Source organism: Plecotus auritus (genome assembly GCF_963455305.1).
Source record: "Plecotus auritus genome assembly, chromosome: 9".
NCBI classification, from domain to species: domain Eukaryota; kingdom Metazoa; phylum Chordata; class Mammalia; order Chiroptera; family Vespertilionidae; genus Plecotus; species Plecotus auritus.
The window spans coordinates 81,976,070-81,991,721 of record NC_137783.1 but is presented as its reverse complement, the minus strand read 5'-3'; the positions used below and the strand labels follow the sequence as shown (position 1 = coordinate 81,991,721).

The following is a 15,652-nucleotide window of genomic DNA, read 5'->3' as shown; positions in this document are numbered from 1 at the left end:
CAATGGGCCCTTTATTGAAAAGGAAGCTTCGTGGCGAACCTCTTTCTTTTGCCCTCCTATTAATCAAGCTCAAGTTCCGAGAGCAAACAGCAACAGGCAAAACAAATACTTTGGTGCCAACACTTAAGCCTCAGCCTCACTTAAGAGCAGAAGTAAGTAGGTTTGTTGGTTTAGCAAACAGGATAGGAGGTGGGGGGAGGGGAGGGGAGGGGAAGGGATGAGAAAGGGCCCGCCCCTTTGGAACGGGATTGGTTCCCTCTCTCCCTTTAGCCGTTCATTTGGCACCTCTGTTGGATAGGTGGAGACAAACTTGTCGTTAAGGTGGTGTCAAAATGAGCCCCGTAGGTGTGGGCTGTTCCCTAAGTTTGTGGTTTTAGATTTTCAAAGGGACAGACTTGGTGGCTATGGGATCAAGTCTTCTATATCTCGAAAAATGTCACCGTAATAGGAGGCGCCAAGGAGCTTAAGGGTAACTCACGACACAGAGAAAATGACGAACGTTCCTCAGGGGTTTGACTTTAGTTTCCTAAATGACGAAGAAGCCAGGAAGATTCTTCAGGTGCTGGAAAGAAATGAGGAGCTGCAGAGGGCAGAGAAGGACAGAATCAGGTACAAAGCAGATTCTTTCTCTTTTCCCTGGACCTGCGTCCAGCAGCGGCCCGGGCGTGGGGGAGGGAGGCGCGCAGCTTTCCCGGGACACCTGTCTGGGGTCCTCAGAGGCGCAGCATCCCTCCGGTGCGCACCGGCCGGGGGAAATCTGCAATGAGGTTTTCCCTTAAGGACTTTGGGGTGCCTGCTTGGTGCTCTTTCTGCACACAGCATCCCAGGAGGGCTCGGGTCCCGCGGGGTGGGGAACGCCCCTGCCCTCACCTTGCTGGCGCGTACTCTGGGGCGCTTCTCTCCGAGTGGGTCCAGCGCAGCTGCCCCACCTCCGCCAGGACCCGTGGGTGGGACCCGCCGCTGGGGGTCCAGGCTGATGCGCCCTCTGCCGCGCCTTGCTCGGTTGCCTTCCATCTGTCTCAGGACGTGGGCCAGGCCAGCGGGTGAAATGGGACAAGGGCGCTGCGTGGAGCGGAATCCTGGCCCGCACACACCCAGGTGCTTACACAGCTCCTAGCCCAACACTCTCTCGGTCGCAGAAACACCTTTCTCCGCCCCACACAGTCAGCGAGGCCATGGAGAGCTGACCTCTCACTGGAGGCGAAATGATTCCCCACCCCAAGGGCTGGAGCTCCAGGAACCTGCCAAACTGTCCGGAGTGAACCGGGCTGGGATTGGGATGCGCGAGTGGGTGGGGCTCCTTGCTGGTGGTGCTATGGGGAAGTTGCCGTGGAATTTCACCCTTGACCTTACTATGCGGTGCTGTAGGTGAGGGATTAAAATCAAGAGTTTACAACCTGGGAGGTAAATTAACCAGTTTTTCTGTTGGGGAAGTGTGGGTTAAGTCCTGGAACTGGTGAGGGACGTTCTCACCAATTCTGGAATAGACCATCCAAAGCCTGCTCATTTGAAGGTGGAAGGGAATTCAGGGCATCACTCTCAGCCCAAAAAGCATGTGGCATCGATTGGGTTTTGGAAAGCTGCTTTGTTTGTGAGTGATATTTTTTGTTGGTGGTGGTGGTGATGTGAGTTTTAGATTTCCACCTCTTTCCAATTATCTCACTGCCCATCTGCCCTACCCCCAGTTAAAAAACTCCAAAGATACTCTTCCCGTAGGGAAACCCTAGCTGGTCTTTGTAAAACAATTAGAATACCCTGGGCCTGAAGTCCCGCCTTTTCTTTTCCACTGGCTCCTGTGGGGATAAATGAATATTTATTTATAAATGAATATTTGAAGTTTGAAGATGTGTTTTTCACACCATCATACGCTGCCTTTTGACAAACACACCCCATCATTTCCTCAAACAGTGTTTAAGTGTGTCCTCATGAACACAGTTTGTCCACACCCACACACCCACGTGCATGTACCTACACATATGGACGTGCACTATACACAGGCACACCCAACCTTGAAAAGAACTTTAGAACTGCATGCAGTTTGTCTTCAACAGAAAGCAATAAGAAAGTGTTGTTGCTCTCAGTGTGTGTTCTTGGAAGTGTTTCTTGTCTCTGCAGAGGATGGGGCTTAAGTGAGCCAGAACAATATATTCGGGGAAGGTGAGGGGAGAATTAGGAACTATGTGGAGGGAGGGGAGCTTCCATTTGGATATTACCAACGTGGCTTCTCATGAACTATATAGTCTTAGAAATAGTAATGTTGCCCTGACCCGTGTGGCTCAGTTGGTTAAGTGTCATCCCATGCACTGAAAGGTCACAGGCTGGATTCCTGGTCAGGGCATATGCCCAGGTTTTGGGCTCCATCCCCAATAGGTGCATGCAGAAAGCAGCCAATCACTGTTTCTCTCTCACATCAATGTTTCTCTTTCTCTCTCCCTTCCTATCTCTCTAAAATCAATAAAAACATACTTTTAAAGAAATAGTAATATTATTTATTTTAATTTTGATTCAACGGAATTTTGACTTTCTGTAGTTGACCTGATGCTTGCCTTGTGTTTACTCTATAGCAGGTTTTGGTGGTCATGTCAGCTGACTTTAGTGAGAACTGCAACTGGCAAAGGCCTTGGGCTAAGCAGGAAGGCCTCAGCAGGAAGGCTAAAACACATTTTCTGATTTCATGGCACTCATATCCTAACTGGAACATCAATAGAAAATTTAATACTGTTAACTATTAAAGTATTAAAAATAATTACCCCAAATTTAAAAAATATAAAATATATTTATATTAAATATGTATATATAAATATATTAAATATAAAAAACTTAAGGAAAGTAGGCACTTGGGCCAAATGCTCAAGGCAATTATATCTAGTACATTCTCTTCCCTGGCCAATTCCTGGATCCCACTATCAAACACCTGTCACCGGAAAGCAGTCTCAATGGGATTGTTTTGCTTACCGACGCATGTGCATTGGTTTTAATAGCAGGTACTGGCATGCAGAGAAGGCCTGAGATAACATGTCAACTTGGCTGCCTCTTCTGCTTATTTTCTCGATATGTATGATCATCATATTTTCCAAATCAAAAGTCAGAACATGTGATTTATAATTCAAGATTATTATTTGAGACTCTGGGAGGCCTTTTTACTATATTGAAAAACAGTCTCAAGATCTCATGGCTAGGATAAAAAGGGACCAAATGAGGAATTTGGGAAGTTTGCTGGTTGCGGGACAGCTGATGATTTCAGTTATGGATAGCTATGCTAGGCTTGATGAGTCTACAAGACAACCAAGAAAAAACGTTTTGTAGAACTACAGTGTCATGCAGGGCCATAGATGTCCAGAGATGAATGTTAAAGGAGTGAGAATAGTTGAGTTCAAGCAGAGATGACAGACAGCCCTATTTCAGAAAGGATCCTGAACACACAGTATGTACTTCCCCCTGTTCTCTCCTCATTGGTCCCAGACCTCATCTGGCTCCAGCTTCCTAGGAAAATATTTGCATTAAATATTATAATGTTTTTAATATATAAAGTTTATTCAAATTTTTAAGAAAAAACACCAAGATTCAAAATGATAGGCAAAAGGTAGAAACAAATCATTCATGCTAGAAGATATCCAAACAGTAAACAAAAACACTACAGAAAAACATTCACCCTCACAGTAATAAAGAAATGAAAATTGAAATAACCACAAGATACCTACCATGTTTCACCTTTAAAAATAACATAAAAAATTACTGTGGGGTTGCAGTGAAATGGATAGATTCAGCATATTGTTAGTGGCACTGGAAATTGAATACAATCCTTTTGGTGAACTGTAAGGCGATACCTATACATAATGCCTTCCCTTGACCCATTCGTCCAATTCTTGGATATTTTTTCATTAGTAGGAGATTAGGGAGGAGAAGATGGCCACACCAACATTTATTAAGTGCTTCCTTCTTATATAATAATAGTAATTACTATGATAAAAATAACAGTATTTATTGGTCTCTTACTGTATACTAGGCACAGTACTACACATGCTATCTATATTTAATTAATCCTCCAAATAACCTCATTAGGTGCACACTTTGACTTTCATTTCACAGAAAGGAAACCACTTACAAAGATTGAGTATCTTGTCCAAGTTAAGTGGCAGAGCCAGAATTTAAACCCAAATCAATCTCAAAACTATTTTACCCATCAGCATTGAATAATCCCCACGACCATCCCTTGGGGTGAGTGTTATTAAATAATGACTTTGTGTAGAAGGGAAACTGAAATTTAGCAAGGTTAAGGAACTTGCCCAAGGTCACATAATTCATAAGTGGCAGAGCTAGATTTGGAGCCTAAATCTGTCTGGCTCTAAAGCCTATATTTTCCCACTATACTACATTTTTTCCTGAGGAAATAATTTAGTAGAGGAAAAACAAAAAATACAGTCTTAGATATTTATTGCAGTATTTCCTATAATAGCAATATAGCTGGAAATTTCAAATCTAAATGTTCAATAGAGCACTGTCATTACAAAGGACAATTGTGAAGAGATAATTATATCTCACCTGTGTGATAGTTTAGTTCTATATTCCTGACTACCTTGGTTGTTGTTTAGATACCTCAAGCTTATCGTATATAAAACTGTGGGGAAAATGCAAATGTGGCATTGTTTTGTGAAAAAGCCTATGCTATCATTGCACTTTCTTGAGGACATCTGTGCATGTGCTCAGCAACTGGAAGAAAATGAGCAAAAACCTGTGCCTTTTGATGAATCTCTAGGGCTTGATGCAGCTTCTGGCCCATGGTGAACATTCAGTAAATGTTTTCTTTTTTTTAAAAAAAAATACGTTTTTATTGATTTTAGAGAGAGAGGAAGGGACAGAAAGAGAGAGAAATATCTGATTGGTTGCCTCCCACACTCCCTGTCCAGGGACACACACCCTGACCAGGGACACACACCCTGACCAGACACTGAATCCCCCTGGGCATATGCCCTGACCAGGAATTGAACTGGCAACCTCTCAGTGCATGGAGCGATGCTTAACCAACTGAGCCACACTGGCCAGGGCCATTCAGCAAATGTTTACGAAAGGCATGGGCTTGTCCTGACAGCTGGGAGAGCCTGTCTCCCGTCCTCAAGCCCAGCACTGCCAAGATGGAAAGTCAGGCCTGAGGGAGAGGAGGCATGCAGGCCAGGCAGGGGTTCATGCTGGGCACATGCCACCTTGGAGGCTCTGGGAAGGCAGATGAGGGGAGGGCATAGGATTTCATGGCTTAGAGGACAGGGGGCACCATGGACAACCAAGGAGCTTGCATATAATAGGCCTCCAATAAATACTTAGAGGAATTAATGACCTGCACTGGCTGAAGTCAAGGGCTTCTGCAGTCCCTCCCTTCTCTCCCCACTTCTGACTCTGTTTTGCCTTCCTGTATAATTCAAACATCTTCTGCCCAACCACACAAGATTTCTCCTTCCTTGGAACCCTGTAATGCACTATAATCTCTGTGTTACATTTATTCTCTTGTGTGAGTGTAAGATTCGTGCTATAGAAATATTCTCAGAGCCAGTTAAGGAGATAGAAATTGCCATTTAAAATCCAACCTGACAGTTCCACTTCTTGTTGGATTGTGGAAAGGATTTTTTCCTGGAGATATTCACCTGGGCATGACTTCTCAGGCCTTACACAGTCTGTGGTTCTAGCCACAGTGAAGAAAAATGGCTGAAAATCTGAATCACTATTTATCGATTCTGAAAAGTATCTTACTTTCTACAAGTCTTTGGAAAACACAACTACCTGCCTATCACCCCCACTCCCACCCACCTACATCCCATAAATGTAACTGATATGGAAAGTACCAAGAGATTATATCAGCTCACAGAAGAGATATCAATATGTCAAAAACGTTTAAGTATAAGATGTTACAGAGCCTGGCGTAGTCAAGTTGAAAAATGGCATGTGTAGATTTGGTCTATCTTTGCTCAATGGCAGGATTGCAGCCCAGGAGGGTTTCTCGGAACTTAGCTGTTTGTGAATGATTTCACTAGTGTCCTTCAGCTGTGGCGCAGTCCTCAGAGGGACTGCAGAATCAAAGTGGTGAAGTGGTTGGAAGCTGGTGGAAGCTGCCACATCCCAGAGAGACTGGAAGCCAGATGCACAGGTCTCCTGTCTCTCCTAAGCTTCCCGCCTGCTCCCTCCTCTCCCAGCCTGTGAAATAAAAAGACAGACTTTCAGGAAACATCAGATGCCAGACCCTGTGAGAATACAGCAGAGAAAACAGGAATGGATTCTGCCCCAGATGGCTTTGCGCTGTGGTTGGTGGTAAATCCTGCAAGATGAAGGTGTTCATATCAATGTAGCTTCTCCTCGTGTGGCCTGGGGAAGGGGCCCTGGGGACTGCCTGGGAGTCACAGGAGTGCCCTGGAGGCTTCAGTGTATCTAATGTAACAAGGTCTGAAGCTAACATGGATCTCTGAGGTGTCTGCATTTTCCAATAATATCCAATTTAGTCAATGCCTTTAAACCAAGGGGAGATCTTTCTCTCAGACACTTTCTCCTGCGGGTTGGTCTCCACGGGCAATACACATGGAACTACTAGATTACATTTCTATATCCCAGGGTTGGAGAGAGTGTCCTTGTTAGGCTTTGTGCCATTATAATTCTCCTAGCTTTTTTCTATTTTCTTTTATCCTCATTGTAATCTGATAAAGCAGGTATTTTTATCTTTTTGTAAAGCTAATAACAGCAGTAATAATAGCTAATACTTGTTGAGCACTTGCTCTGTGTTAAACTCTTCATGTGCATTATCTCATTTAATTTACAACAGCCTAATGAGTTAAGGGATTTTTTAAAATATCCATTCTACAGAGGAAGCTTAGAGAGGATCAGTAACTTGATTGAGATAATACTGCTAGGAAGCCCTGGCCGGGTAGCTCAGTTAGTTAGAGCATCATCCTGATGCCAAGGTTGCAGGTTTAATCCCTGGTTAGGGCACATACAAGAATCAGCCAGTGAGTGCATAAATAAGTGGAACAGCAACTCAATGTTTCTCTCTCTCACTCTCCTCCCCCCTCCCGCCCCGTCTCTCTCTCTCCAATCAATTTTTTAAAAGCTGCCAGGAAGTATTGGATCTGTGAACTCCATCAGCTCTTAATTCCTGTGTCGTACTGCCTCCTACAATGAAGTATGAAGAAGTTAAAGTGATCACCCTCACTTTGCCCATCTAGCTTGTAACAGAGCTAACCCTGACCTCTTCTCACTACAAAACTCTTGCTATTTCTACTGACCATGACATAATTTTTTAAATGCTGACCATTTCTTTTGACAATAAAGAAATGCAAGATGTTTGCCTTTTTAACTTTCACAAATACTTTTAAAGTAATTTGTTTTTAAAAATACTTGAATGTTTTGCTGCCCTTTTCTTGATAATGTTTTAGTAATATTAATGAGTCATGGCGAGGGTGGTTTCTGTACACTGATTGTGGTCAAGGACTGTAAGGGATGGAAAGCCTAGTCATACTCAACTCCTAATTAAATGGACCTTAACTTCTGTAAGGGAGTACAAAGGAAATGAAAGATCTGGAGAAACCACATGAAGGACAAAGAAGTTCAGGTTAAGGTTAGTCAGAAATATTTTTCCTCCTGTTCGCATACTTGGGCCTTAAAACAGAACCAGATAGCTAAGAGCTTTGCTAAGGCGATTCGGGTCTGTTTTGCCGCAGTTAGTCATTTGCACAGACTGTGATATTTGAGAGCCGTAGGCTCCCCTTCCTCTCCTTCTCAGGAATGTTTCCTTATTGGCATTGCCAGCGGCGCTATTTAAAGGCTGGACTTAAAATATCACCTTAGCATATCACAGGAGCCAGCTTCCTCATTCCACTGTGTTAGACTTTCTAATAATCTAATAATGAAAGAGGAAAATGGGCTGCAATAACCAAACCCCCCAAAGAAATGGGGTGTTTTATATATTTATATCAAATTAGCCTTGGTCTCAACTTTAGAACAACGCACTGCACAGCAGGTGAAGGAGGACAAGGGCTGCAGGGGGGTAGAGGGGAGCGCTGTTGGGAGGGATGGTAACCTGGCAAGCTCTGCTCTGCTCTCCAGGTCTGTTCTTAGGAGTCAGGGAGGCCAGCCTCCCTCGGAGACACTTGGGAAGAGACTGTTCCAGGCATGTCTCCCAGCTTCTGGTAGTTCCTTGGCCGTGGCAGCGTAGCTCCAGTCTTCACATAACACTCTCCCTGTGTGGGTGTCTGTCTCTGTGTCCAAAGTTTCCCTTTTTTATAAGGACATCAGCCATATTGGATTAGAGCCCATCCTAAAGACCTTGTTTTAAGCTGATTACCTCTGTAAAGACCCAGTCTCCAAATAAGTTCATATTCTGAGGTACTGGGAGTTAGGACTCTCATATATATACATTTTTGGAGGATACAATTTAACCCTTAAGAGCAAGGCTGGTTCGATTCCAGTCAAGGGCACAGGGCACATACCTCAGTTGCAGGCTCAATCCCTAGCCCTGGTTGGGGCACGTGCAGGAGGCAACCAATCGATATGTTCCTCTCTCTCTGTCTCTCCCTCTCCCTTCCACTTTCTCTAAATATCAATGGAAAAATATACTCAGGTGAGGATTAACAACAACAAAAAAAGCATTTGACAGAATTGAACATGCATTCATTATTTAAAAAAATCTCAGCAAGGCCCTGGCTGGTGTGGCTCAGTTTGGCTCAGTTGGTTGGAGCATTGTTCCATGTACCAGTTTGATTCCCAGTCAGGGCACATGCCCACCAGGTTTCCGGTTAGATCCTCATTGCGGGGAGGGGCGGGGGGCGGGGTGCAGCTGATCAATGTTTTTCTCTCACATTGATGTTTTTCTCTCTCTACCTCCCTCCCTTCCCTCTCACCTCCCTCCCCTTTTCCTTCTTCTCTCTAAAATGAATTTTACAAATTCTCAGCAAGGAAGAAATAGAACCTGATAAAATGCATCCACAAAATAACTTATAGCTAACATCATACCTAATGGTAAAAGATTGAATGCTTTCCCCCTTAGATCAGGAACAAGGATGTACAATATCCTATTCAACATCATATTCAATATCCTAGCAAGTATTAGGCAAGGCAAAGAAATAAAAGGCTTACATATCAGGAAGGAAGAAATAAACTGTCCCTATTTGCAGATGACATGATTGTCCACTAAGAAAATATGTCTGCCCCTGTCCCTGCCTAGTGTGGCTCAGTGGTTGAGCATCAACCTATGAACCGGGAGGTCAAGGTTCAATTTCTGGTCAGGGCACATGCCCAGGTTGCTGGCTAGATCCCCAGTGTGGGGCATGTAGGAGGTAGCTGATCAATGATTCTCTCTCATCATTGATGTTTCTATCTCTCTCTCCCTCTCCCTTCTCTGAAATCAATAAAATTTTTTTTTTTAAAAAAAGAAAGACAATCCTCCAAGAAAATCTACCAAAAAGAAGAAATCCCAGAACTAGTAAGTGAATTTATCAAGGTGGTAGAATACAAAATAAATATACCCAAATCTACTGTGTTTCTATATACTAGCTATGAACAATTAGAAATCTGAATTTAAAATTTTTATGAAAAAAAAAAACAAAGTAACTGAATAGGCAAAATAATTTTGAAAAAGAAGAATAAAATTGGAAGAATTATATTACTTGATTTTAAGACTTTCTATAAAGTCAAGATAGCATAGTATTTGTGAAGGAAAAGATATATAAGTTAATGGAACAGAATTTAGTCCAGAAATAGACCCCAAAAATATCTCCAATTGATTTTTTTTTTACAAAGGTACACAGGCAATTCAATTAAGGGTAATCTTTTAATAAGTTGTATTAGGATAAGGGGGCACAAGGCTAGAAACATTTTCATCAACCTAAAATAAAACCCATTAAATAGTGACTCTCCATTTCCACCTCCCCTCAGTTGCTGATGACCGCCAATTCGCTTTCTGTCTCTATGGATTTACCTATTCTGGATGTTTCATATAAATGGATATAGAACCTTTTTTTGTTTGCTTTCCTTAGTATAATGCTTTTGAGATTTACCTATCTTGTAGCATGGACCATACATCCTTTTTATGGCTAAATAATATTCCAATGTATGTAGATACCACAGTTTGTTTAGCCATTCTTCTGTTGGTAAACATTTGGGTTGTTTTCACCTGTTTGCTGTTGTGAATAGTGATGCTATGAACATTCATCTATTAAGGATTGCTTGGGCTTCTTTTGGGTACATACCCAGGAGTGGAATTACTGTGACATTCAGTAATTCTGTGTTTAACTTTTTAGGAACCATTAAACTATTTTCATCCACATTCACTTTATACAGTATATATTTTTATTTATGTAACTTCTAACATAAAAATAACCTTTTCAAATTGACTCATAGCATAATTTTGTGGCTGCATACTATTCTCTTGCATATATTTTATAATTTAATTAACCATTCCAGTATTTTAGCCACCTTGATTTTTTTTTTTTTTTTTTTTTGCTTTTTATGGTATGCTAAATAATCTGACAAACCTTTGTGCTTACATCCTTAATTCAACCATAATTGTCTCCTTAGGGTAAATTCCACAAAGTCAGATCATTAGTTTATAATGTAAATATTTTCTAAGTTCTTTTTGCATGTTACCAAATTGCTTTCCAAAATGTTCTACCAAATGGCACCTTGACTGGCAATGTGAGAAGCCTCTATTTTGCCACACCCTTCTCAGCACTTGATGGTTTTATTATGTTTTTAACATCTTTGTAAATTTTGTAGGTTAAAGAAAAAAGATTCTTATACTTGATTTAATTTCTAACAATGGTTATAATGACCTTGAACTTTTTGATGTGCTTACTACTCATTTACATTTCATGATTTATGAATTGTCTGTTCATATCTTTGCCCATTTATGTTTGAAGATTTGTATTTGGGATGCTTCTTGTCATGAATAACAAATCAAACCATGGCTTCTACAAATTGGGGATAAATTTTTCTGACATAAAAAGACATCTGGAAGTATGCAATTGCAGGCTGGTTTAGTGTTTACTTTAGGATGTCAATCAGCATGGTGTATTGGCAATGCAAGATGTCTACAACGCCTCCAAACAGCACATCCATGTTCAAGGCAAGAAGAAAGGGGACAGGATTAGGCCAACTGCCTCTGTCCCTATTATTACTGAATAGCTTCTCCAGATGCCATCCCAATAGATGTCTCCTCACATTTCATTGACCAGAACCAGGTCTTCAGGCCACCCTTCACTGCAAGGGAATTGAGCAATGAAGGATTCAAATGCTAGGCTTAGACCAGTGGTCGGCAAACTCATTAGTTAACAGAGCCAAATATCAACAGTACAACAATTGAAATTTATTTTGAGAGCCAAATTTTTTAAACTTAAACTTCTTCTAACGCCACTTCTTCAAAATAGACTCACCCAGGCTGTGGTATTTTGTGGAAGAGCCACACTCAAGGGGCCAAAGAGCCACATGTGGCTCGCGAGCCGCAGTTTGCCGACCATGGGCTTCCAGGGGTGGGCAAACTTTCTGACTCGAGGGCCACAATGGGTTCTTAAACTGGACCGGAGGGCCGGAACAAAAGCATGGATGGAGTGTTTGTGTGAACTAATATAAATTCAAAGTAAAGGAGCGGAGGGGAGAGCAAGAGAACCCTCTGCTCTTTCGGCTCCGCGGGCCAGATAGAACAGCCGAACGGGCCGGATGCGGCCCGCGGGCCGTAGTTTGTCCACGGCTGGAGACCGATCATGATCCACCCCTGGGAATGAACACTTTGTTACCCACAATGAAACTAGAAAGGAGGAGGCACCTGGAGAGCATGGATTCTAGAAGGCAACCAACACTGATACAGATTCTCAGTGTGGGTTTGTTTTCTTCTGCCCGGCCGGTGTGGCTCCATGGTTGAGCATGGACCCACAAACCAGGAGATCACATTTGACTCCCAGTCAGGGCACATACTCGGGTTGTGGGCTCGATTCCCTGTAGGGGGAGTGCAGAAGGCAGCTGAACAATGATTCTCATCATTGATGTTTCTCTCTCCCCCGCTCCCTTCCTCTCTCTGAAATCAGTAAAAGCATATTAAAGTTCTTTAGGAGCTCCTTGTCAGTATAGTAATCAGGGTCCCACCATAAAAACAGAAACTGCTTGCTATTTAAAACAGAATGTAGTGCAGTGACTAGGTTACATGGTAATAAAAAGAGGCAGAGAAACCAACTGGGAGTGAGAAAACTAGAGATTGGCAGCAGCAGGAGGCCTGGAGGCAATGCTGCGCTGATAACTGGCTCTCCTGGAGAAAAAGCCTTGATTTTAGCATGGGCCAATTTGAAGCTAGCTAGCAACAGTTTAACAACCAGCTTGCAAAATTCCTAAATATTTACCAGCCTGCTCTTGTGAGTCAGTACAAGCCAGCTCTAGCACACCACCCGCTGGAAAGGAAAAGGGAGCAGGTGGTGTTATCCAAGCCCATAGGCAAGACAATCACTAACTACCAAGAAGTCTTCCATGAGACAGGGTGAGGAGGAGAAACAGTCTGATTTTTCCTTTCTTCTTGCCCTCAAATCTCCTGACGGTGCCTGGTTGAAGCCGGCTGGAAGCAGCCGACCAGTAGTGAGAGGCTGGGAAATGTGGCTTGTAGGTTTGTCTCCCAGCAGCATCGAGCAGAACAGGGGAGAGACAACTGCTGTCCTCCTCTTTTCTCTTCCATCCCTGTTGTCTTTTCCTGTCATCCTTTAGATTCTGCATTTTCTCACTGCCTTACATTGCTAAGGCTTTGCTTCCCTGTCAGCAAATTCCCAAAAGGGGAATTTTCCTTCCCCTTATCCTACACTGCTGTTCATGCCTATTCTGTGCCCTTCTATGGTTTCTCTCTTGCTTCTGCACCTTTTGGGAGTTGCTCTGTTCTGCTCTTCCTTCTTTGTGCTACTGCTTCTGCCCACCTGGATATTCTGCTATGCAGTCTCTGTCATGCTCGTGTGAGTCGGGGTTTTGTGTGGAGAGGAGGATTCTCACTCAGCATACCAGTGGTAGAGAGGGCTTTGCAGAAAGGTTGCACATGGACTGAAACTGGAATTTGAAGGACTTGGGGAACCAAGATAGCTTTAGGGACCAGCTACCCACTCTGCTTGCATGCCACAGCCTGTACCATCCTTCCAGGATGCCTTTGATTCCCTCTCATGATGATGCTGAATTCTTTAACTGGCTGATTCATTCCACATCAGCTGATCCAGATTCCGAAACTCATGGCTGTCCATGACAGGTCACCTGATGCATCTCTAGCCAACCTGTGAATGGGCTGCCCTCCAGTCAGGCATCTAATCTGTAGCACTTCCCAGAGAAAAGCTTAGAGCTGGGTTTTCTCAGCAGGGGCTATCTGCCATCCAATTCACCTAAGAGTGATATCATGTTGGCATGGCAGGCACTGGGATTTACCTGTGCAAGAAAAGGTTGCACTTGCTTTCACTCTACTCGCTCTTCTCCTCTCTCTCTGCCCACCTGTGCACTAAGATCCATTTGTTGTATCTTCCTGCCTCTTGTGATGGCAGGTCTTGGCCCCCAGACTCTAACACAGAGATTCTCAACCCTGGTTGACATGACAACTGTCTGGGGAATTCAAGAAACTACCAATGCCAGGCCCACTGGACACTCTGGCTTAATTGGTCTGTGATCGGGTTGGGCATAGGTGGTTTTTTTTCTTTTTTGGGGGGAGGGGGTTCTTTGTTAATACTCACCTGAGGATATTTTCCCATTGCTTTTTAAAATTTATTTTTATGTGTTTTTGTTGTGTTGTTGTTGTTTATCCTCACCCAAGGATAGTTTTCCATTGATTTTTAGAGAGTGGAAGGGAGGGGGGAGAGACAGAAAGAGAGAGAGAAATATCAATGTGAGAGAGACACATCAATTGGTTGTCCCCTGACCAGAGCCCGGGATCGAGCCTACAACTGAGGTACATGTCCTTGACTGGAATCAAACCCGGGACTTTTCAGTCTCAGGGCAGGGAATGAACCTGCAACCCAGGTATGTGCCATAGACAAGGAATCAAACTCGTGACCCTTCGGTACCTGGGCTGATGCTCTAACCACTGCTCAGGACCAGGGCAGGCATGGGTATTTTTTATAAGCTCCCTGGATGACTCTAAAGTGCAGCAGAGATCCCATCTTGGCTGCCTGGGCACTGGGCACTGACTTCACCCATCACATCTTTCCCACACTCCTCGCCTTTCCATGAGTTTCACTGTTGATTTCTCAAGAAACTCTTGTTTGGGATGGGAAAGCCTGGAGTCCTAGCAAAGAACAGTCAAGAGGGTCATGCCTTGTTTCTAGTACTTTCCCACTTTAAAAGTGCTTGGTAGTGAAAGGAGTTTAGAGACAGGAAAGGCAGTTTTAGGGAAGGAGGATCCATGGGAGAGGAATGCATATGTGATGGGAGGAGATGGCTCCAAGCCAGAATGTTTATCTTACAAGAGGAGAGGGAAGCACTGAGTGGGCTCTGAAGCTTTAAAACTTGGAAACTGATACCATGTAAGGAACAAGGGGAAAGTGACAAATTAGGAAAACACGGGGGACATAAATTAAGGAAGGGACCAATTAGAAAGTGTCATGTTCAGACAAAGAGGCTACCAGTATTTTTAAACCCATAGACAAAGAGACTTGAGGGACTAGGTTTTTCCCACCTGGGGACCCCTCCCTAAGGGGAGTTTGTATATGCTTACAATAAACTTCCACACTTTGCTTAAAATCTTTTAGTCCACGAATTTTATTCTTCAAACTTTGTAGGACAAGAACCCACAAGGAGAGTCAGAGAGCTTGCCAGTTCATTTACCAATAGGATCAAAAGGACCTTCTGTTCCTAGAAGAATTGCTTTTTACTTTTCATTGTTTTTATTTTGTTTTACTGCCTACTAAGTGTGGCTTTCACATAAACACAAGTGCTGTAACATCCATGAGCTGGTTAGATCCTGGTCTGTGAACTCACTTCCTTGAACCCAACTCTAGTCATGGGTTATTCACACTGGTGGTTGAGTGGTTATGTTCAATGTGGGAAAATGGGAAATGGCTCAAGAGGGGCAACATAGAAGCCCAGAGAGTTCTGAAAGGCTAAAGCAGCCTGGTTTCCATCCAAATTGGCCAAAAGGATGAGGCATTAAGTCTCTCTCTCTGCTGTTTCTGTGATTCTTCAGGAATACTTGACTATTGACTTTTTAAATATATGTAACTCTTAAATACTAGAGGCCTGGTGCATGAAATTTGTGCACTGGAGGGAGGGGAAGGTCCCTCACAGTCCAGGACGCCTCGGAGGATGTCTGACTGCCTCCATGGGGAGATCGGGCCTAAGCCGGCAGGCGGACATCCCTCTCACAGTCCGGGGCTCTCACAGTCCAGGATCCCTCACTCCTTACCACCCGCCCACAGTAGAGGCGGGAGAGGTTCCTGCCACCATCATTATGGTTGCCAGCCATGAGCCTGGCTTCTGGCTGAGCGGCACTCCCCCTGTGGGAGCACACTGACCACCAGGGGGCAGCTCCTGTATTGAGTGTCTGCCCCCTGGTCGTCAGTCTGCATCATAGGGACTGGTTGTTCCGCCGGTCATTCTGCCATTCGGTCATTTGCATATTAGGGTTTTATTATATAGGATATGCCTTCCATATTCACTTGACACCCTCCCATATCTT

The 15,652-nt window shown here is 43.6% G+C and overlaps 1 protein-coding gene across 1 annotated transcript in view; it reads left to right on the top strand.

Annotated features, from left to right (window-relative positions):
- Positions 1 to 292: 292 nt before the first annotated feature.
- EXPH5 (exophilin 5) overlaps positions 293 to 15,652 on the top strand; it is an 82,823-nt gene continuing 67,463 nt past the window's right edge. Inside the window, exon 1 of the mRNA XM_080643089.1 lies at positions 293 to 609. Within this exon, the coding sequence (XP_080499215.1) occupies positions 491 to 609 (119 nt within the window). The 5' untranslated portion in view covers positions 293 to 490. The remainder of the gene's footprint in view (positions 610 to 15,652) is intronic.